The sequence below is a fragment of the Pogona vitticeps genome, chromosome 3 (genome assembly GCF_051106095.1).
Source record: "Pogona vitticeps strain Pit_001003342236 chromosome 3, PviZW2.1, whole genome shotgun sequence".
Lineage (NCBI taxonomy): Eukaryota > Metazoa > Chordata > Lepidosauria > Squamata > Agamidae > Pogona > Pogona vitticeps.
In genome coordinates this window covers 64,269,168-64,292,500 of record NC_135785.1, presented here as the reverse complement: position 1 = coordinate 64,292,500, position 23,333 = coordinate 64,269,168, and the positions used below count along the sequence as shown (strand labels likewise).

Below are 23,333 nucleotides of genomic sequence, written 5' to 3'. Positions count from 1 at the left end.
GGTCCTGTTTTATAATCTCTTGGTGGTATGATAATTAATAAGGCTTCGCGAATACAACAAGGCTTCTAATGAATATTGCAGGTTATGTTTGGCTCATACAGCTATATAGATTCTTATGTATTTTATCTGCAACAGCCCTGACTAAAGCAATTCTGGAGAAATGAACAATGCAATTACAGACTTGAATATTTGTTTAAGAAGCCAGACTTCTCAATTGTTATAATATTGACCCATTTCACATGCGCAAAACTCCTTTGTATGAGTGGTAGGGATTTTTTTGAACCTTGCACAAGGTGGTGTCTAACGCTTCTTTAGACAAGAATAAGCTCAGTTAAAAACAATATGCGCAATCTCTGGCTTGTGCAACTGAAACCCAGAGATCACACACAATTACTGGCAGAATAATAGTGTTTCATTTACTCTCAACAGGTTGTTAATCCCTGATTTTCGGGGAATGGTTTGCTCATAGATTGTTTTGATAAGGTAATAAATAGCACAAATGTCCCGTATCTTATAGCTGCAATTAGGCTAAAAATACAGCACCAATATCTTGCTTTGAGGATGAAAATTCAAATTGTACCTGTGGTAGTACAATGACCAGTGAAAGACATCAGACCAAACCATACCTAAATGGCAGCTTCACAATTAGAAGGTGAAAAAACATTGTCTTTCCGCAAATATATTCCTGTCTCTGCACAACTAACTTACAGCTTTTGTTTACCTTATGATGGCCGACCACCAAACAAAAGCAAGATAATTGTTGAGTTGTGGAAATTTCCTACCTCATAGTAGGAAAAAAACAAACATCATTTTCTGTGTATGGAACCTTCACTTTTCACTGTGAACTCTACGTAACATAGCTTGGCCCTTATCTACCTTTGCTGCCCTTTCATGGTTTCTCTGCAGTCTGCCATGAGCGCCAAGCATCTGCTTCTGAGAACCTCTAGAACAGGCCTTCAGAACTGGAGAAGGAAGAGGGGGGAGGCCAAAAGAATCCTAATGCTACCAAGCATGTCAGTTTGTCTTTAAGAAACGTTCACCTGTTCACACACAGAGCAGGTCTAGCCCCTCTTTGCTTTTTCTGACCCCTCAACTGGTACTCAGCACTCCTGGTAATAGACAAGCAAGCCTGTTTCTCCAACAGATACTGCTTACATTGCCGAGCCTGCCTCCTGTTTTTCCCAAGGACACCACAAAAATCAGAAGTGAAATGTGGTTTTGCACACATACTCATTAAGGAGAAATAATCAATTGAAAAATTGCACAAGATAGTGTTCCTTCGTTTTGCAATTTTGAATGTTTCTGCTGATGAGAGAAGAAACAAACAGATGGTATGTTATGAGTGGGCTTTACAACAGGAGATAGCAAGGGAACCAGCACTTAGCGCTACCTCTATTAAGAGAGCAGATACCATTGTGGAATTTTCTGCAGTTTCCTGTGAATGATGTAGAGTCTGTTTTCAACCATAAATGAAATGAAGCATTTCTATCCAAGTGTTTGCACCTGTTTAACTGCTGAAGGCCATTGCTGATTACTTTTTCTGGCACTGGAATCAACCATTATTTCACAAAAAGGACACAGAACAATGATAATTGCAAAAGGATCTCTTTGTAGCAGAAAGCTGATAAATAAGTGGGAGATTTGTGTTTCTGTAAATAAAATGGTTGGGGCACCATTTCTCCTGGCTGAAGAATGCCTCATTTTCTTTCTTAATAGTGATCTCATTATTAGATCTTAGAAGTAACTAGTTACAAGTAATCTAGCTACCTGTAACTAGTTAACTCTTGGATAAGATTTAATTCAATGGCCAAAATCCTATTGTTGTTACTTTGCACTGGTACAACTCAGAAACATTTAATTAAAACTGTTCAAATGCTTCCTACACCATTATCCTTTCAGGTTTCAAGGCTCCCTAAGGCTCCCTTTTACCCCAAGGAAGCCTTTGGGCCCCTTAGGACATAGGGGGAAGACTTTAATAGTTTTTAAAAAATCACCACTGGATTGCCAGCCATGGTCCATCCCAGTGTGATGATTTTTTTAACCATTAAAGAAATCTCCCTGGCATATTCCAAGGCTCCCAAAAGTTTCTCCAAGGCAAGAGGGAGCCTTGGAATCTTACAGGGGCAGGGGTTTAGGAAGCTTTTAATAAGTTTTAATTAAAGGCTTCTGGCACTCAATCTAGATTATGCCAGCACAAAGCTATGCAAAAGCATTGTGCCCAAAGAGTAGTAACAAGGTATCTTGTTACCTTTTAGGTATGATGAAAAGCATCTATTATTTTCAAAAGTTAATTTATAATAGCATTTTAAGGGATTTAAGGGACATGTTAATAGGATGTTTTATACCATTTTTACCAACTCTAAAGAGCAAGGGAATTACTTTCCTAATGTAATATTCTGACTTCAGTTCATGATCCAAGCATGCAAACTTGTGAAAGTCAAAACAGTACTCTCCATAAGAAAGAGGGAAGCATCAGCAAGGATCCCCTCCCAAAAATATTTAGGAAAAAGACCTTAAGGAAGAGGCCCCTCCCCAATAAACCAACGAAGACTGAACATGTTCAATGGGCACAGCATGCTGACTTGATCACATAATGGGATGGATGGGATGAGGCATCCTTGCTGACTGGGCCTGTGACCAAGACACACTAAACTCATCAATATTTTGCTTCAGATTCCTTAGAGCCAATGGTGGAAGGTCCTGGTCCTGAAAATCCTTTGAGAGTTGCTCCATCCTACAGCGTGCAGCTGCACTGGAAAGGATAAGACAAATTTATCCAATTAGTTGTAAGGGAGAGTTCTGCTGGCTTTCAGCAGCATATGTCTGGCATTTTATATTTCCCTAGCAAGTGGGTGTAGAAATCGGCTGCACATGAGCTAATGCATAGCTTCAAGATTGGAACACACACACACACACCACCTTCTGTATACATATCTACTGAAAGATTGATACATTTATTCACAAGGCGATGCTATGACAGTTGTTGCTTCTTAAGCTCCTGTGTCCATTGACATTGCACTTTACCCACTCAGAAAAGAAGATGCAAGTGCAGTAAGCTGCACAACTGAATGGGATTGCACATGGATCCCACCTTTTCCTTCCGTGCTCTTGTCTCCTGAAAATCTCAGATACCACATCATACTCAGTTTAAATTAGTGAGTAAAAATCGAAGTAATTTTTCAGACATTGTGGTGAGATCTTAGTAATTCAGGACCACAAGTGTTAGTCCAGCAATACACAACAGATGGAAAGTCCAATTAAAACCACACAGACACACACAGATTATTATGAATCTTATCCTCTTGTTGTGCAGGAGGGATAATGAATCTTTATGAATTTGTCCAGGAATTTGCTTCAGTGAAGAAAGGTTATGCCGAATAAAACATGCTTGTCTGTCAAGTGGCACAAGAGTTGTCGTTGGCTTTGCTGCAACAGATTGAACACAGCCACACACACCCACTCTAAAAATGTCTGCGATTAATTAAAAATGGCTTGACGAGCAAATGGAGGTCCTGTCAGTGTTGTCTTTTTTTAAAATAGTTTTTTTATTTTTAAACTACTAGGAATAGGGTAGGGAATACAAAAGGTAAAAGGGAGTGTAAGGGATGGGGAAAAGGTTTTGAGGATAGGAGAACACAGAATATACAATCATCCACTCTCTTCATATTAAGTATACATGCCTCTGATCTATTCATTTTTCAATACAAAAAACAACTTTGTATTCTTTTATATATATATCTGTATACTATTTGATTATCCTCTAAATATCAGCTTATATTCATATTTTAATTTAAGTCTAAATTATTCCAACTCTATCAAGAAATCGAGACCATTTATAAAATACATCCCCTCTTTCATTTTCCTTCTGCCTTGGACGTACATTCAGCCTGTCTGGAAAGATATCCATTTCTGGCACTTCCCATATTTTCTCAATACCCTTCTCTTGTTCCTGTGCCTCTATTTTCTTCCAGTTTTGGGGAGATAAAATTAAATCCAGGACAGCAGTCTGGTTTTTAACATCACCTTTTCCGACTATTATAGCTGGGTAGCTCACATGGTAACTCTTAATCCCATCTATGTTACTTGGCATCACTCTCAATAACAATTGTTCTGGAGTTACAATTTCATTCAGTTGTTGTTTAACCTCTGATAGTTTCCCTTTCATCAGGTCTTCTACCTGGTTGAGGTGCTCATTTACCTGCTGAAATCCCGTTATTATTGTCATTTGCATGGTAACCAGCCATTCTTTGTCTGGCAACATTCCCACTAGGTATGTCCTCCCCCTCCTTGCCCAGATATTATAGCAATATTCTCAGAATCCACACAGTCCAGCCAAAAGAGAGTCCAAAGTAAGCATCAAACAGGGAACCAGTCTCTCCTAAAAAGAAAAACCGTCGTAGTCCTTTAATAACTCCAGACCTGATTTTCTTAGGTCCTCCGTCTATTCTGTTAAGTTCCTCTCGCTGATGAGCTGATAATTTACTGTCCGTTGCTCCCAGGGATTTATTCTTCCTTTCAAAACTAAAGACATTTCTATTATCAGAGTCCCATTCGACTGGCTTCTGCCATGCTTCAATCTATGTCGCCACACTGATGATTCATCGCCTGTTTTTTATTCCCAAAAGCTTATACCTCCTGATCCAAAGACAAGATTTTATTTTCAAAGTCCCACTCAAACTAGTGAGAAAAGTCCAGATTACACAGCATTGACAAGATTTCAGTTCCTGTTGAGTAGTATTTCCTCTGGGATTTTTTCCAGAAACACAATTTTTTTCCGTCTCACAGTGTATCTGAATGACCTTGAGCCAGCTTGCTACAGTAATTATAAACTTGCTGTTTATCAGACAGTTCACTTTGGGAAAAAAAAACAAGCTGGCAGGCATGGCTCGCCGCTTCCTCTTTCTCCTTTCAGTCAGGTATTTTCCCTTTAGTTTATTTTACATCTCAATGAGGTTATTCATAAATCAAATGCTTGCTTTGCTGTTGTGTATTTTCGGCTGTATTTCTGTTCTCCTTTCTCAGGAATTTGGGGGTGGAGTTTTGTGCAGCTTTCTGCCATAAAATGGCCTCCCATCTCCGGTCTGTGCGTTGCAGCCAAATCTTCTACCTTCTGGGCTCACCATCTGCTTCGAGGTGACCTCTCCTGGCCTCCCCTTCCATCCCCCCCCCTTTCTAGAGGGACGACAGGCCAGGCGGTTCCAACTTTTCCCAGGAACTGTTTGCCGGGAGCTGCACGGTCCTGTCAGTGTTGTCATGGACAATGGACATAGTCAGCTTTCATACAGTCCAAGCGGATGGTTGTAGTTTACTTTAAGGTAGGGAACATGGAGCTTCCATTAGGATGCTAAAGGCATCTCAGCAGCAAAAAGAAGTCTGGGCCAAAGATGTCTTTGTTCCTTTTCCTTAAACATAAGGCAAAACATAAATATCCCAAATTAGTACAAAGGGGCTTGCTTCTGGATATGAATGGCTGGTGTCAGAAAGTGATAAGGAAAAGAAGCATGGTGACTCTTCTCAAAGGGGGCAGCACAGGTGACCAACCTTGAAGCAGGTGAGAGTAACCTTTGATTTAAACGAATATGCACCAGCACAAGCAAGCCTTTCCCTGTCCCTTTGTTCTTCACAACATTAGGCACAAGCCCTTGGAAGGCAGAAGTACTCTAAGCCTTTCACATGCAAAGTCCATGAGCCTTCATACCAGCCTTCCTCTACTGATGCCTTCCAGATGTGCTGGAGTCCAAAATCCAGATTCCCCAGCAGTTCAGCAGATACAAAGGGCACTGAATTAGGGAAGACTGCTTTGGATCCTAGGGCACTGCAGCCAGGCCTCTTTTCCACCACATTGTTCATGGTCTGTACAGCCTCTGGAAGATTCTAGGAGCAGAAAATCTGCCCTGGAGTCCTGAAGTTTCCTAGGATGCTGTGGAAATGAATGTAACTTTATTCTTGGTTTAGCTCTCCCAAATAGTTTCTAACTAACTAACTAAGAGGCCAAAAATGCTCTTTCGCTGAGTGCATTCTCTGTCTAGTGAACTCTGCATATGCCCTGAAATCCAAGATTTTAACAAAGAAGGTTTCAAGTGACTAGCAAAGTTACATTACTGGTTTTTAATCAGGGTGCATAGCATCTTGTTTGTTGCTTCCTTGGTTCTCCTGCCTCCCCTAAACAAATGTCTTTCTGTGTTTGGTCTTTTGGTGATTGTTTTTTAAAATTAATTTACTGAAAACCAAAACTTTCCTGATATGGAAGGCAGCATGGTTGCAAAGCAACCCTTTGTGTTCATATTGAAAAGATCTGGTTTTGTGGACTTTGGACAAGAAGATCAAAGGATTTCTATTTTTTTTTCCTTATTGTTGTGTTGAAATAAAGGGCCACAAAGAAGGGCTCAGAAGTTCCCAGGAAGCTGGGGAGACAAGGATAGACATGAGAACTGCAAAATCCATGGACTGTAGTTCCCCCATTCTTTTTGTGATGCCTCACTGACAATACCCCTAAAATGCATCTGCAGGGCTAGAGCAAAACAAAGCACATTTTCCTTTGCAATCAAGGTGTCCCTTGGGCTCCTTGTTTTAAGGTAGAACTGTATTCCCAAATGCCTTCCAGAATCACAGATCCAGGAACCACATGAAGAGGTGCATATTAATTATAGAGATGGCCATACCATTATGTGGTAAAGTGCATCTCTCAGATAACATAAGCTGAGAAGCAGTAGTAGTGGTCTATCTTCTGCCCTCTCCAAGCTAACTAGCTGTTCTCAGGTAGAGGGGAGTGTATTGTCCTCCTTATAGTACTGACAAACAAGAAAACATCAAAACATACATACGTATTTCTCATAAGATTCAACAGCCAAGCAGGCAGGCTATTGTTTGTACACATCTTCTCATCCTTCTCAGTGGCAAGACAGCTTGATCCTACCCTGAATGGCTATATATGTTCCTTCAATCTTCTTTTTTGTTGTTTAGTCGTTAAGTCATGTCCAACTCTTTGTGACCCCATGGACCAGAGCACTCCAGGCCCTCCTGTCTTCCACTGCCTCCTGGAGTTGGGTCAAATTCATGTTGGTAGCTTCGATGACACTGTCCAACCATCTCGTCCTCTGTCGTCCCCTTCTCCTCTTGCCTTCACACTTTCTCAACAGCAGGGTCTTTTCCAGGGAGTCTTCTCTTCTCATGGAGCCTCAGCTTCAGGATCTGCCCTTCCAGTCAGCACTCAGAGTTGATTTCCTTCAGAATGGACAGGTCTCTTCTCCTTGCAGTCCAGGGGACTCTCAAGAGTCTCCTCCAGCATCACAATTCAAAAGCATCAATTCTTCGGTGGTCAGCCTTCTTTATGGTCCAGCTCTCACTTCCATACATCACTATAGGAAAAACCATAGCTTTGACTATGCAGACCTTTGTCGGCAAGATGATGTCTCTGCTTTTTAAGATGCTGTCTAGGTCTAGTTCAGAAGGTTTGTCTTGGTGACAAGCATTCCTAACATGCAAATTTACTTCCTGGTGATTCATGTGGCATCCATCCAAAGCACAACATCTGCAGTCTCTCAAGTGCTAACCACCAAGTCTGAAATTTTAAAAGGCTGTTTTGCAATGGGAAAGAAGAAAGGTTGTAAAGCTAAGGTGGGGGCTTGTGGGCAAATGAAAAGTTGGGAAGAAAAAAACACATCAATATAATTCAAGCATAACATAGATAATTTAAGAAATGCATCATGTGCAGCCACCAAATAAATCTGGAATTACAGTCAAATGTCAATTTCATCCTGCTAAAATAGCTACAACTCTCAAAACATAATAAACTGTTATGTCTCTTGATAAACAAAGTTGGGCCCAAGGGGATCATGAAGTTAGAGGGAGGGGATGACTACTAGAAAAGATCAGACTGACCAACCAAAGCATGTTGCCATTTACAGTACTTTGAATGATTCCTGCCCTCCTTTACTGCACAAAGTTTTGATATTATTGCAGAAATGTTGAATATTTCCTAAAGATAAAAGAGGAATGAGCCCATTAGAAGCCTTCATTCTTCTTGAGAAAGAAACTATTATCACATTCATTTCTCTAGGGCTAGAGAGTCATGAATACATCTGCAGCAATTCGACCTTTTAAATTACTGTTTCAAATTCTTTTAATGAAGGACTGGCCCATATTACCAGCTTGCCTTACCCTCCCACCCTCTGGGACATCTACATGTTAGCCTATGAATTCTTGATAGAATCCTGGTGCTCTTGAGCTTTCTCGCCCCCCCCCTTTTTTTAAAATTGCAACAACTACAAATGTAAAGGCAGCAAATTCAGAATTCCAAAAAGCTACATGGCAAATCCAGTCCCCAATGGGCTATTTTCATGTTCTGTTCTTTCTGAATAGTTCCATGGGATTGACTCTTCTTTTCTAACATTATAGATTACTAAACCAGAGTTGTATGTTCTCCACAACTGACACAAAAAGCCAAATCGTGGGATGAAACCTTAACAGTTGTACGTCTATAACATTATCTTTTTTCCCCCTCCACTTGTTGCTTAAAAGGGCAGTGATGAAGGAAGAAAAAGAACAGATATGATCAGAACTCAATCCTATACATGTCTGCTTTTACTCTCTGTTTTGAACAGGACCTAGTCACAAGTAAATGTGGAGAACAGGGGTTAGCAAGCTGTGGCCCACCAAATGTTCTTGGTGTACAACTCCCAGCAGCCTTAACCAGCACAGATAAATAATAACAGCTTGTGGGCTTTAGCCTTCAAAAACATCAGAGGAAAGTGTTCAGGGTCTTCGAAACAATGATCATAACATCTAGGATGACTGTTAACCCAAGAATTAGTTTTTGTACGGTGGCTCTGACTCTGACACCTGCTTTCTGCTTTTCTTGACAATCAAATTGAAGCTATCGACCTTGGGAGCAGATATGTTCGATCTGGGACATAGCTACTTGGATCATATGATCATCTGAGTGTAAGACTAGAACAGCCTTGCATTCGAATCATGATGCTCAATGGATGATAGACAGAGACAGAGTTTGTCTCCAAGTATGCCGAAACAACATCTCCTTCCCAATGTCCTAATCTCAGTGGAAGGAAGATGCTCCGCTAATGGCCCAAAGAGCAAAGCTTGGAGACTTTTCAAACAGCAAATCACAGAAATGTTTAAAGCAGCAATTAAAACATGCCAGATGGAATCTGGTCCATGTCAATATTCAGTGTCAGTTGTGCAAGGATATGCAATGGCAATTTATCAAATCTTTGGTCCCAGCTGCAGAATGCCTGGCTTCAAGGAATACAAACAACAAAGCCCTTAATGAGTCAAGTACAACAAATAGAACTGCAGTTTCAGATTTGCTCTGAATGTCCACACTTACCCAATTAGTGATTGGCAAAAGCCTAAGCAGCTTTGTCAACTCGGCTCATCAGAAGAAAACGAAACGCTTAGCACACACAGGCACACACTCACACACAGGCTAGCAGTCACTACCCCTAAATCCTATCTGAATGCTGCCATGACACATATCTGAATATTTTGGCAGTCTTCCTTTCTCTTTTCAAGATTAAGCAGCAGATGTTCAAGCAAGAGCTCAAGTTACGTCTCCTACCACTTTTACATAATGCATCATGGCATGTTTTGTGTGCTTTCTTACACAGCATTGTAAATAATCTGGCCCAGGCTACCACTGATCAACAAGTAGAGAAATTCTGACTGCTTTTTTTAACAAATGAACTATAATTCTTGTCAAGAACTGCTTACTTAGGAAGAGATCTGTTTACATCATTTGGGACATGTCTCAGAACAAAAGTGATATTTCACGCAAGGTGAGAATGGATGCTAAAGGCAAACCACTGTCCATTCCTGCAGGTTCTTGAACCTAAATTACTAGTGCTATATAAGGGAGCATAACATTGTCCTGCTATGACATTCCTGCTGATGGGCCATAAGTTATCCATTATTTAGAGACAGTAGATGAGTTTAGTCACCATCAGTAAGCTTTATATTTCACGTATGAGCAACTACTCCAAAGAGGTAGCCTGCTATGGCCTTCTCTTTGTTGTACTACAGAAGATAACAATTACGGATAGGACTTTTGGGTTTTTTTTGGGAATCCTATTCCCAGAATTCACCCAGCATGCCACAGGCAGAATTCTCAGTCCAAAAGCAGTAGGCTTCCTACCTCCATGGTGCTCCTGTCTGCATGCATTTGAACTCCTTTGCAAAACAAGGGAAGTGACTTGGAGCACCCTGGGAGCTACAATGCTACCTAGAGACTCACTAGAGTTCATGGGAGGGGTACTCTTGATGCCCATTAGGCTCTAAAGAGGGCATGTCCCTTAAAACCAACCCTCCCATGAAGCATTGTGACTCCCAGGTAACATTGCAATTCCCATTCCTGATAGTCATTGACTATCAGGGATAGTCAACCCACATTCTCACTTTGTGCCACACTAAGAACTAAGCAAGCCTCTCTTTACTCTTTACTAATGGAACTGGCAATTAGTTAAAGTGAGGTAGCTGCCTTGGGCAGCAAATTTGGAATAGCTATGCTATTGTGCAGCAGAGCAAATCATCATTCTAAAAGGCAATTCTAAAAATTAAATAAAAAATATAATTCTAAATATAAATTTTAAACTTATTGAAAAATAACCCTGACAATCACTTTGTGTTGGTGAGCAGAATAGGGTATCCTGTAGACCATCTTGACTGCGCCCATTTGTGTTGTCAACATTCAGGCTCCCCTTTGCTCTGTAAAGCCTGCTGTTTCAATTTACAAACCCTTTTCTTCAGTTAGGAAAGCTGGGGGGGGGAAGGTATAAAATAATTATGGACATATGTACATTTTTTCCAAACTATGTCCCTTTGGCATTTGAATTTTTTTTAAAAAATGAAGGAGATGTTGGAGTTAGCAAAGATTGTCACTTGAAACCAAGGTCAGAATCATCCATATTGTGTGAAAGAAAGATAGTGAAGAAAGACAAGGACAAAAATGAACTCATTTGAAACATGGTGTTGGAGGAGCACCATTCAGAAGTGAAAAGCAGCCAGAAAAGCAGAAAAATGGGTGTTCAATCAAGTCAAGCCTGAACTCTCATTAGAGCAAAGATGGGTCAACTGAACCTATCTTACCGTACACATATAATGGAAATAGAGAAGTGACCAGTATAGACTATATTGCTGGGAAAAGTGGAGTGAAGCAATAGGAAAAGAGAAAGTCCTAACATGAGATTGGCTGACTCAATACAGGAAGCCACAGCTGTTAGTCTGCAAGATATGAGCAGCACTTAATGGAATAGACAATATTGCTAGGAAGTAGGGGGCAGTAGGAAGAGAAAACAATCTAATGTGAGATGCTGTTGGTTTGCAGAATCTGAGCAGAGTTGTCAATGACAGGACATTTCGGAAGTCAGTAACTCATATAGTCACCACACATCAGAAGAGACTTAATCGCATATAGCATGTTTAGAATTTTTTTCCTTAATTATCAAAGAATTGTATAATGACAAGAAGGAATAGGCATTAAAACTCTGCTAACACTGAGTAAGATTATTTTTCTTTGGGGTGCCCCCATTGTCATGCAGCAATAAGTTCAAGATTCAAGGAGGTTGAAGCTCTCCCTCCTCCCACCTCAACACCTACAAGTGCAACTAAATCTTGAGCTGATGCTATGTTCTGTGAGCACAGTTTAGAATGTATTTTTGTACTCAGCATATGGAATTTTTTTTTGCCAAATTTTAAAAGAAAAGAAGCCATATTTCATTAAAATGATGCATTTTTTTTCTTAGAGACTTGTGATTATTAGGAATAATGTAAAATTATTCCTGAATGCATTAAAATCACACAGGAAATAGCACTGTGTTTTGGCTCGAGAATCTCTGCTTGCTTGTTGACTTTTTCATTCTAATCCTTAAGACTGTGTGAAAATGTGCTTGAAGATACTGAGCAACGTCTCATGAATTCCCAGAATCTTCCTGGGAGACACTATAGATCTTGATTAATAACTTGATTTGGTTGTGTCTGGGTAGAATCAGGAGTTTCTCCAGAACCTGGAGACAATAAAAATTAATCTGATTCTAAGGTGAGTAAGTCTTTTCAGCCAGATGGTGGCAATTTCCAGAGGTCTGGGCCACCCATCTCCGGACCTTGAAGGGCTACATCTAGTTCAGTAACCTACACAATTCTCCATTTTTGGTACATTTTTTTAAAACCAAAAGAGTTCCCTTGTGCCAAAAATGTGCTTCAAACAAACAAACAAACAAAACAAGATAGGGATGTATGTCCTTACTCCCTAGAGGCTGTAAAGTAACTTTTTGATGTACAAAACTTTTGTAGAAAATTTAAATTGTGGATAGTCATGCTGGTAAGTGTGCTGGAGTGATGGATTTGAACACTTGGCTTTTATGACAAGAGATAAGATCAGTTGAAAATTTTGTGGCTTATAAACCTCTTGTCCTTCTCTGGGACAGACTCATATCAAATAAGTAATGTGAAGTAGCAGAAACACCAACAATAAACAAAAGGAGTACAGTACTTGTAGAACTTGTTCAATGTGGATGCAAGTGGTTTTAAGTGGGTGGCAGTGTTCTGTTCTGTTTGATGAAGAACTGGAGTGGGAATAAGCGTGGGGTTTTACTATTACATTTTATTTATTTTTTCTCAGCATACACACACACACACACTTCTGAGGGCTGCATTCTGCATAGTGCCATTCTCTTCTTGGCAATTGTTTACTGTTTCTCAAATAACACACTCTCTATCATCATTGTTTTGCATGTGTTCTGGACCTAAGCCCCACAATTAAACACAGCATCAAGAGCTAAGCCCTAGAGAAATTTAAACTCTGGAAGAGACATCAATTGCTTCTCAGCAGGATTCTGTGAACGTTTCAAATGAACCACTCAGTTGGAATCAGAGCGTTTTTCTGGGAATATGAACTACCTCAACAGTGAAGGCTGCATGAAGGTTTCTAAAGCACAAACAATAATTCCCAACCTTCTGCAAATATTTAAATTTCTATATACCTGTAGGGCATTTCCCCCCTTTCTTTAAAAGCTGAACCAAGAGAAATAGCTGCTGTCATTTCTTTTTTTAGTCACATTCACTCCTGCTCTTTCATGCTGCTTTAGCTCACTGGCAATAAAAGCAACCCAATAAAAGAGAATACAAGGTACACTGGCAGCCTTCAGCAAGACCAGATTTGAGTTTCAGTCCTGGTATCTTGCAGGGAGATGCTGCAGAGAACTAGGGCATGCTACTGCTAATCCCAGCAGAGAGGCAGTCATTTATAGTAAAGCTGCCATCACTTTTGACTGAGCTATCAACCATCGTAATGAAGGGATGGACAGAGACAGAGACAGAGAGATTGAGAATGAGAAAGAGAGATTGGCTAGAATCCTATTGGTTCTTGTGCAAGGTTGGTGTAACTTGCTGCAATTAACTGACAGGATGCCAGGGTGCATCTCAGTTGTGCAATTAGACATGTGACCAGGGATGCAGTCAAGACACGTAACAGCATCTCATCAATTAGCCATGGTAGGTTATGCAAACACAAATAGGATTTGGGCCAAAATATACATTAGGAAGGTATACTAGCCCTGGAGAAAAGTGTCCAAGAAACACTTTTAAAGAATCTCTCCTAACAGGATTCAACATGATTCTGCTGGACACCTCAGGAGGCTGCTGTCCATCAAGAGACACAATGCCAGGCCAATTACTTCAGTTGGTAAAAGGGGAAAATTTGGCCCTCTGAGACCATAATCCTTTTCAGATCTGGTAAAGTGAAATGGTCTGCCTGAAAAATGCCACATGATCTCCAGGTAGCTATTGCCCAAGCTGGATTTCACTCCATCAGAATGAGCACAGCTTATAGAACAAGATCCTGGGTGCATCCTTTTGCAACCTGGGAAACAGCTAAATAGCTTACACAAAGGAATGTTGTGCAAACAGAAGGAACAACTCAGATTCTGCCTCAGATGCTGAACAAATTTTTATCTCTATCTTCACTTGCCATAGAGACTTGTCTTTCTGGGGCTGACAGGAGTAATCTAATAAGTCATTTCATCAGTGCTGATATTCAGCAAACTCATACCAGGAATGACACATATACAAACCATTATCATCTGTGAGTTTATTTGCACTGTTACATGCATTTTATTTTATAGTCTCTATTATTAAAATTTATTTCAAAATAAAGCAAAGTTCTCAAGGGGGAAAAGCAGAGAAATAACTGAAGTGTCCACATGTATATATGAGGCAATCCACCTGAGCAGAAAAATATAAAGTGTTAATGACATACCTGGAAAATGCTGAGTTTTTAAAATCCCTCCAGGTTCCTTTCAGATTTCTCTGCTTTTCATTCTGATCACACAGAATGTAGCAGTTAAATTCCCAAGGTTTTGCTTCGTTTTTCGCACATTTTCACCAATCAGAAGCACGTCTTCAAATAAACTCTTGAAACACTGCCATTAAAATGTCGTAGACTCACTATTTCCACAATTTATCTTAGTTGTATTGATAGCCAAAACTTCAAGCCAGTGATCTCAGCTCATTAGCTTATCTGCTTTTTCTTCCTAGAGTTCTTACACCTTGAATATAGGACAGTATTTTCTGTCTGTCAAGGAAATCCAAGGCTCAGCAGTTTATAGGTATTCACCAATATCACCATTAGAGAACAACACCCTTCTCTGATGGAGACTACAACCTTGTCAGAACTCATCCTTAAGCAGTTAAGCAACAACAAGAGATGCCTTAAAATAACAATGAGCAGAGTTATTGAACTGCAGCTCCCAATACTCTTCACCATTGCTTGGGCTGGCACGACTTGTAATCCAATAAAGCAGAGGTCGTCAACCCTCGGTCCGTGGCCCGGTGCCGGTCCCTGGCATGAGCCAGACCAGGCCATGAAGACAGACCTCCCCCCCTCCCCCCACATGCACTCCCCTCCCCATAGCTGCTTTGCATGCACACACGCATCCCAGTGCCAGCATGAGCACTCCCTCACACCTTTACGCATGCACCCATTTTTCCAGTTGTTTCAGTCCGATTGTTCCTGATTTTAGGAAAAATCAGCAGTAGCTGAACGTGCCCTAAAACAAGCCGGACATAAAATTCTATTTCAAAATACTGAAGTACTGGACAACACCAGCAAGCATTATGTTAGACTACACAGGGAAGCCATTGAAATCCATAAACACCAGCAGAGCTTCAACAAAAAAGAGGAAAGTCTAAAACTTAATAAAGCCTGGCTCCCAGCGCTGGAAAATACAATCTGCAAAAGGTCAACAAACTCCACCCAGCCACAAGGACCATGGATCATTGCACAAAAAAGATCAGCTAAAGACACCCATCAATCACAGTGACAGATAATCTCTCCCTCTTATCACAACAATACATCCTCAACAAAAACACGCTGATCACCATCATCACCCTATCTCCTGAAAAGGAAAAAAGCTGTTCCCACAGCTATAAATACTATCCAACAAACAGCAACAGAGCATGGACTGAGTTACTACTCCAGTCCTCTGAAGATGCCAGCAAAGATTGGTGAAACGTCAGGAAGAACAACCTTCAGAACATGGCCAAAGAGCCCGAAAACCCACAACAACCATAGATGCTATTGTTGTGAAACTTTGTAAAAGGCTATAAAAGTGATCATTTTCTGCTACAGTATATACAGAAATGCCACTGTTGTATAGAAATGAACATCTAGGCTTTTAATTATTAGATATTATACAATACAGCTGAGAAATCTACAGACGTCTCCTTAAACCACTGCTCCCCAACCTTGGGCCTCCAGATGTTCTTGGACTACAACTCCCAGAAGCCTTCACCACCCCCTCTGCTAACCAAGATTTCTGGGAGTTGAAGTCCAAGAACATCTGGAGGCCCAAGATTGGGGACCACTGACTTAAACCTATAGTCATTGCTCATGAAAACTGGGACCAAAGGGCCATGATCATGCAATGACTTTAAAATGTAGTCAAGATCTAGACATGTAAGGAGTTCCAGATTCAAAAACAATCTCAAGAGCCAGTGTGGTGTAGTTGATAAAATTTCATACTTGCGACTCAGGAGACTTGTATTCAAATCCCCATCCAGTCATAGAAACTCACTGAGGGATCGCAAAAATTATTCCTTGAATATCTCACATATCTCAAAAATCCTATTACACTCACCATAGCTCAGAACTGATTTGACAGAATGTAACAACAATATCTGGTCCATCACTAAAACTGCAATCTCCAGCAGAATTTTTTTTAAAAAATCATCTACCATATAGACTTCTCATCTGCAGATGACAGGAACTGAATCTGTGCCATACTGTATGCAAAGCACAAGATTTATCATTCAGCTATATGTGTCCTCCTTGATTCTGGTGAAGTGCCCAATGCTGGCTTGTTTGTCCTACTTACTCTGCTCTGATGTACCGGCCCCTAGGAAGCCCAGAATTAGGGTACATCAGAGCAGAGTAAGTAGGACAAACACGCTGGCATTGGGCATTTCACCAGAATCAAGGAGGACACGCATGGGATCTTCTTTTCCTGCTCTGTGCTGCCCAACTATCTCAGCATTGAATGTCTTTTGTTCTGAAATATAAAAATATACTTTTGATCTTGGAAAAAATTGTTTGGGCCAAGAACTACCAGATACTGCTTGGGAAAGTTTGTGTTTATTCATACGTAATCGGATTTGCTACTAAATAACCTTCAGCGACTGATAAATTATATTGTTCATTGTGTTTCCATGTGTTGAGAGCTAAATAGAAATCACTTCTTGGCAGGTGTAATTCTGTAGTGCATTTGGAATATAGGGCCAAAGGCTTTGGATGACATTCCTTAGTTGTATTAAAGCTTTAACTGCAAATCAGTGTACTGTACATTATTTATTACAGTACTGCAATCACTGGACAACAGAGACATTAATGAAATGGGTTGGCAGCAGGTCAAGGTCCAGGCAGAAGATCTGCACTTGAAAAATGTTTATTTATTTATTTATTTATTTATTTTATTTCTATCCCGCCTATCTGATCATATTAGACCACTCTAGGCGGCTTACAGTAAAAAACAACAATATAATTTTAAGACTTTACAGCAGAAGCGTAAATGAAAATAAAGAACAGAATAAGAGAAAGATCGTCAAGGGTTTTCTGTTGGGAAGGCCTGCCTATACATCAATGTTACTTTTGGCTTCTTCTAACTCAAAGTTTTAATCTCAAATATCAGAGCCTTAATGTTTCAGGATGGAAATATGCAGCCTCCTGACCCCTCCCCCTAAACCCATTGCCTTAAACTGTTTTACTTTGACTTTTATTCTAAGAGAAATTAGACAATTCACGAAGGATGAGTTTATCAATTTGTTTACATTAATGGCTATATAGACTGTCTAGTGGCAGGCTGGACCCAATGATCCATAAGTTTTCTCTGCAGTTCTAAGATAATTCTGTCCGCACTGAGTTTTTGTATGAAGCTTTGATCCCCCTGCTGTCTTTGGACTCTACTTCCCATTAATCATCAGGAGTTGGAAGTTTCTGATTCTCTGAAACACAACCCTGAAAAGTAGGCACAAAAACACAGTATTTTAACAGGGCTGGAATTATGAGAATGGAATATTTCTCATAAACATGGCTGTGGACATGCTTTGCTTGTCATTTGTGTCATAGTCAAAGGAAAGGGAAATGGCAAACATAGAACACACAGTCTTTGCTCTTGTCTTCATATGCAGACCTTGGCCATGTAACACACACTCGACAAGAGTTAAGTTACTTGCTGTGTTTAAAAGAGTACTGAAAGAGTAGGTGTGACTGTTAAACTCCCTCATCTATGCCTTTGTCCAATCTACTTTTCACCTGACATGGTGAACAGGGGAAGGATACTATGAGCTCCTTAGGTAACAATGAAATTACATGGAATTAACAAATGTTTAGAAGGCACCTCTAAACACTAAATATTTCTCAGTTGCTTATGTAACTCAATGACACAGGATCTGCCAACATGTCTACAACAGCCTGTCTGAATCCCACAATTCAGAAGTCTAAGCACCGCCACAATTTGGTTCAGTTTATAGTCAAGGAAGCAACATTCTGCTATTCCAAACACTGACATTGATACAAGTCAGGTTATAGGAGATTTGTGTGGGTAGGCCTAGCAGAGATACTATTTAAATACACACAGATATTATATCTGCATATGAAGACAACCCTCACCGCCTCCTCAATGAACCACAGCAGCTGTCATCTGCCTTATCCGTATCTATGTAATGCACATTCACATGTACTCCTGATATGGGTGTTAATCATGTGTACAAGTTATTAGTGAAGTACCAATTCAGAATAATACAAATGCATTAACAATCTGTCTACTTAAAATATTGCACAGGAATAGTATAGACGTAGTTGACACAAAGCCAAGATTTGGGTGACAATTTCATTTCAAGCGACCTTGTAAATTAACAATGCAAAAAGCAAAGCTATGTAGAATATTATATCCTGATCTCATGCTGTCTCAACAAATTTCTATAGGTCACATCATAATTCTTTGAAACTTGTTACTTGCGACAAATTCCGTTTTAGGAAAGATATATTCATCATTCTGCATAAATTCATTGATGTAAATTCCTAGGCTCTTGATTATGGTCTTCCACATGCATTGCTTTTCAGACTGGCACTAGCAATGCCTCTACTTGCAAAGAGGCAGGAACATCAAAAATTAATTTGCAGTGTTTTGCATATATCATTGTAGCGTTCACCCCTTGTTATGCAAAATGTCATGTATTATTCATGTATATGCAAATGTGGTGGAGAGGCGGAGCCACCAGAGATGTTTATAAGGTGGAGCCTGAGAGGAGAAAGGAAGAGTGGAGTTTACAGTTTGGATCTGTGTTTGAAGGGAGAGAGAGAGAAAGAAAGATAGTTTAGGAATCTGAGGAGTGATTAGTCTGAGGAGTCAATAGTAACTTGTGAGATTTAAATAGAAGATTGATGCTTGTTGAACCTGAAGTAAATACTTATGAATTATTATGGAAACATCTGTAATTAGTAAACCTGTTTTATTCAAAAAACAGTGATGAATGGACCTTTGTCTTTCCTAAGTAAAGTACGTTGATAAAGAAATCAACTGGTGGCAGCGTGTGAAAAGGGTTGGTGTTTTTTTCCTTCGTGAGCTCTCTGTTTTGGGGCACAAGGGGCAAATGTCACAAGCATCACAAGCAACATCTTGGAAGAACCCGTTACCAGGGATGAACACAAACATTCTTTAATCAGCTGAGAGTAAGCAGCACATGCACCTGATCAAATTCCAACGCCAAGATGATCTGACATTTTGTCTATCTGGAGTAAACATTTAACTTGTTGTCTCCTATCCCAATTCCCATGAGATGAAATGAGAGATTGTAGGGAGACTGTCAGGAAAGTTGGTCTTTCTTCCTCTAAGGCTGCTTAGAATGTTACGGGAAATGATCTGGTATGCATTTTTTAAAAGTATTTCTATTTGCTTTTTGTTCGTTCTGACCTTCAAAGCCTTAAAAATCTGGGCATTGACTGCTTCCATGAGGTTGCTTCTCATATCCTCTCTTGGACACTTGCAGCTTTGTTTCTGGTAGCCCTGCTGAAGGAGGATCATTGGCAGTTTTGATTTTTGCAGTGTTATATTGTATATATTCTATGTGTCAGTCGTGTGACATTCTGGTCAACCCCAGAACACATTATTTACTGTAAAATAAATAGGGACGTGTATCCATATGAGATATCAATAATGTGGGTGTATGCAATTATATTTACGAGACATTTCTTTGCACATATATCCAGCATTTTCTGAATGACATCTCATTCCACTCCTGCTCCCCTCTTCCATCTGTTCAACTATATGTTATGGCTAACTCTTCTTTATCATTCCTCCCCTCAAAAAGTCCCATCAAATAATTAGTATTCAGGCTATGTGCCCTGGGTAATATTTCTCTGGAAAATATACTTACTCTCACACTGCAGGACTCATTTCTATTCATGTTTCCAATTAAAGGTAATTGGGTGGATAGAAAAAGTACCTGAGGCCATTTCACTTGATCCAACTGAAGCAGCTCTATGTAAAAAGTCTAGCATCCACTTATATGTCACAGCACGTGAAGTAATGATGTGCAGAAATATTTACAGTATTGATCATGACTGTGTTAACATGAACAGCTTTTGTTTTTCATGATGTGGGCAACATGCAGACACAGCCATGAATTTAAAGCATACATGCAAACAATGGAATTAAGAGAATTCTCACAGGTTTTGGATCGAACAAACAGAGAACTGGATGGAAAGTAGCTATTAGCTCTTTCACCAATACTTGCAGGGATGAAAGACAAAGTTATCTATGTTCTTAGAGATCTATTGTTGACATTCAGGTACTAATTGCTGCCATGTGTCCTTCGTAATCACCTCTATTTGATATGCCAACTATATCCTTACCTGAAGTATTCTGCTACTGTCATCCATGCCAAGCTTATCATGAGCAGCTTTTAAACACTGCCAAAAATAGTATTGGAAATGGCAGTAGTGAACACAGGGAGCTTAACAATGCATTAATGCATACCTTTTGGAATTGGCTTTGATGCTGAGGGTAGTTAATATGTATGTTAAGAGTCTCCAGGAACATTTTATAACAACTCTAAGTACGATATGTTTAGGATTTTAAAATTTTTTGCCTTGGGAAGAGAAAGTTGTTCTTCGATGCAGAATAAGCCAAAGTGCAGCACTGTACACTGTACTTGCTGAGATTCTTTGAAAAAGAAACCACATCTGCGCTCATCAAAAGCCAGAGGTGCACTTGCTGAGTTTTCCTACTTAGTAGGATAATACTACAGGCCTACTAGCGCTATGTAACCTCAATAGCACGTGGGTCAGGGAATGTTACTGTACTGGGTTATAACATCAGCACTGCTAAATGTATGATCTTTTAAAAAAGGAAAAAGAAATGAGTCCCCAAGTGTATGTTTGTGTCCAATGCCTGAAAAGGCTGAAGACTATTTAAGAAGGAAATAGTAGCAATTAAGTATTTCAATGATACCTAACACAAATATCTATCAATTGCACTGTCTTATTGGCATTATCAGGCCATAGATATGGAAAGTAAAGGTAAAGGTTCCCCTTGACATTTTAGTCAATCGTGTTCGACTCTAGGGGGCGGTGGTCATTCCCGTTTCCAAGCCGTAGAGCCAGCGTTTGTCCAAAGACAGTTTCTGTTGTATAGCCAGCGTGGCTATACATGGAACACTGTTTACCTTCCCACCGAGATGGTACCTATTTATCTATTCACATTTACATGCTTTCGAACTGCTAGGTTGGCGAGGGGCTGGGACAAAGCAACGGGAGCTCACTCTGTCACGTGGATTCGATCTTACGACTGCAGCACTGTACACTTCTGACCCTGCAGCACACAAAGGCTGAGAGCACAGAGTGCTGTCCTCTGAAGATGCCAGCCACAGAGACTGGCGAAATGTTAGGAAGAACAACGTTCAGAACACGGCCAAAGAGCCCGAAAAACCCACAACAACCATTAGATCCCGGCCGTGAAAGTGTTCGCGAATACACTGATGCTAGTCATCCCTTTTAGTCCCAAAGAAGTAATGGCCAGATCAGGATCAGAGTCTCATTGACAAGGACTTTAAAAAGACACTCACTGTTAAAGAGATTTACTCTAAAAAATATATACAGTAACATTATTTGGACATTTCGGCAAGAAACACAAACCAAAACAAGAGCTAAAAGAAAAAGAAAAAGAAATTGTGGAACTTTGAAGACTTACGGCTATACAGTACAGTGGTGCCTCGCTTAACGGGAGCTCTGTTTGACAACGAAATCGCTAGACATCGATGTTTTTGCGATCGCAAAAGCGATCGCAAAACGATGTTCCCTATGGGGGAATTTCACATTGCGATGATCGGTTCTCTGCTTCGGGAACCGATCATTGCAAAGCGATGATTTTCAGCCAGCTGATCGGCGGTTTCAAAATGGCCGCCGGGCAAACAAAATGGCCACTCGCTCTTTTCTGGCACTGATTCCTTGCTGCACAGGCAGTGAAAATGGCCACGCTATGGAGGATTTTTTCTGGACAGTGAGTTTCAAGCCCCTAGGAACGCATTAATCAGGTTTTAATACATTTCTATGGGCTTTTTAAAATTGCATTACGACGTTTTCATTTTACAGCGATTTCGCTGGAACAAATTAACGTTGTAATGCGAGGCACCACTGTATATTGATGTAAGCTGTGGGGGAATATTGTCCATAGAACAAGAAGCCAGTTCTGTTTAAAATCTAAAGAAGGTTACTGCTTTAAAAAGTGGCAACTGGAAGAAAGAAAACTGAAGCAGTTTCACAGGTCCTTTATCAAAAATTGTCTATGATGGTCATCAATAAAAAAACTGCAAGTCCAAAGAGTTACTATAAACTGTTTTGAATTGCTGGACTCCTGTTTGAAAGAGCTCTTTTCTACTGTACAGCTTGCTATGCTATTATTTTAAATTCTTTTTCATACCATTTTAAAATTTGAAGCCAGATTGTAAAAACTTTTTGCTTTAAAAATGGAGCATAAATGACCTAATCAAACAGAGTTCAAACATGAACAAAGGCCACTTTGTTGTTGTTGTTGAAGATTGTCGTGTAAGCTTGTCTACCGATGACTCTGCTTCCCTGACAAATTCGTTTACAATGCAGCACAGGCATTATAGGAAGAAATAAATGCTGGACATCTTCTTGTGTGTCTCAACATAAACAGGAGAGATAGAAAGGTAGTATTTCCATTGCACTGCAATTTGTCATCCTCCACTCACAAGACTGTAAATTCACCAGGGAAGACAAGACAATCCCAAAGCAATCTAAAAATGTCTCAGTCATTCAGTCTTTTTCCCTGACCTGACTTATCGCTTATCTTCACAGCTCACAGGGTGTTCTTCAGATAACTTTGTCTTTAATTCCTTACGATACAGCTTTGCCCAGAGAAGACGCATGCAATGCTCCAGGGACTGGATGATTTCATCAATTGTCCATCTGTCCTCAGAAAGAGCATGTTCTTCCAGTGCAAAGGGCCCTTGCTTGGTTTGGGTCAACTCTTGCATAGTGGCAGAGGAGAGCTCTATAGCCCCAAAAAGGAGTAAACCAAAGACAAATCTGTAAAGAGTGCATCAACATTTCCTAGGACTGGAATTAATTGCAGGAGGAAGGGATTATTAATACTATGAAATGTATATTACTCTCAACATCCTCAGCATGATTGTACCTGATCAGCTGGCACCAGGCCTAATCATGACTAGAGAACAGACTGACTGAAATGAATGGGACCTAAGCAGGCTATCCCCCAGTCATTTTGATTGCTCTACTCTAAGTAACA

General features: G+C 40.1%; 1 protein-coding gene across 3 annotated transcripts in view; it reads right to left on the bottom strand.

The window, feature by feature from the left end:
• TRUB1 (TruB pseudouridine synthase family member 1) overlaps positions 1 to 23,333 on the bottom strand; it is a 90,187-nt gene that overhangs the window by 32,250 nt on the left and 34,604 nt on the right. The window contains exon 4 of one of the 3 annotated variants that reach the window (XM_078389595.1): positions 21,624 to 23,078. The exons of the other annotated variants lie outside the window; for them this stretch is intronic. Within the exon in view, the coding sequence (XP_078245721.1) occupies positions 22,864 to 23,078 (215 nt within the window). The 3' untranslated portion in view covers positions 21,624 to 22,863. Of the gene's footprint in view, positions 1 to 21,623; positions 23,079 to 23,333 lie in introns of those variants that run through there. 3 annotated transcript variants of the gene reach the window in all.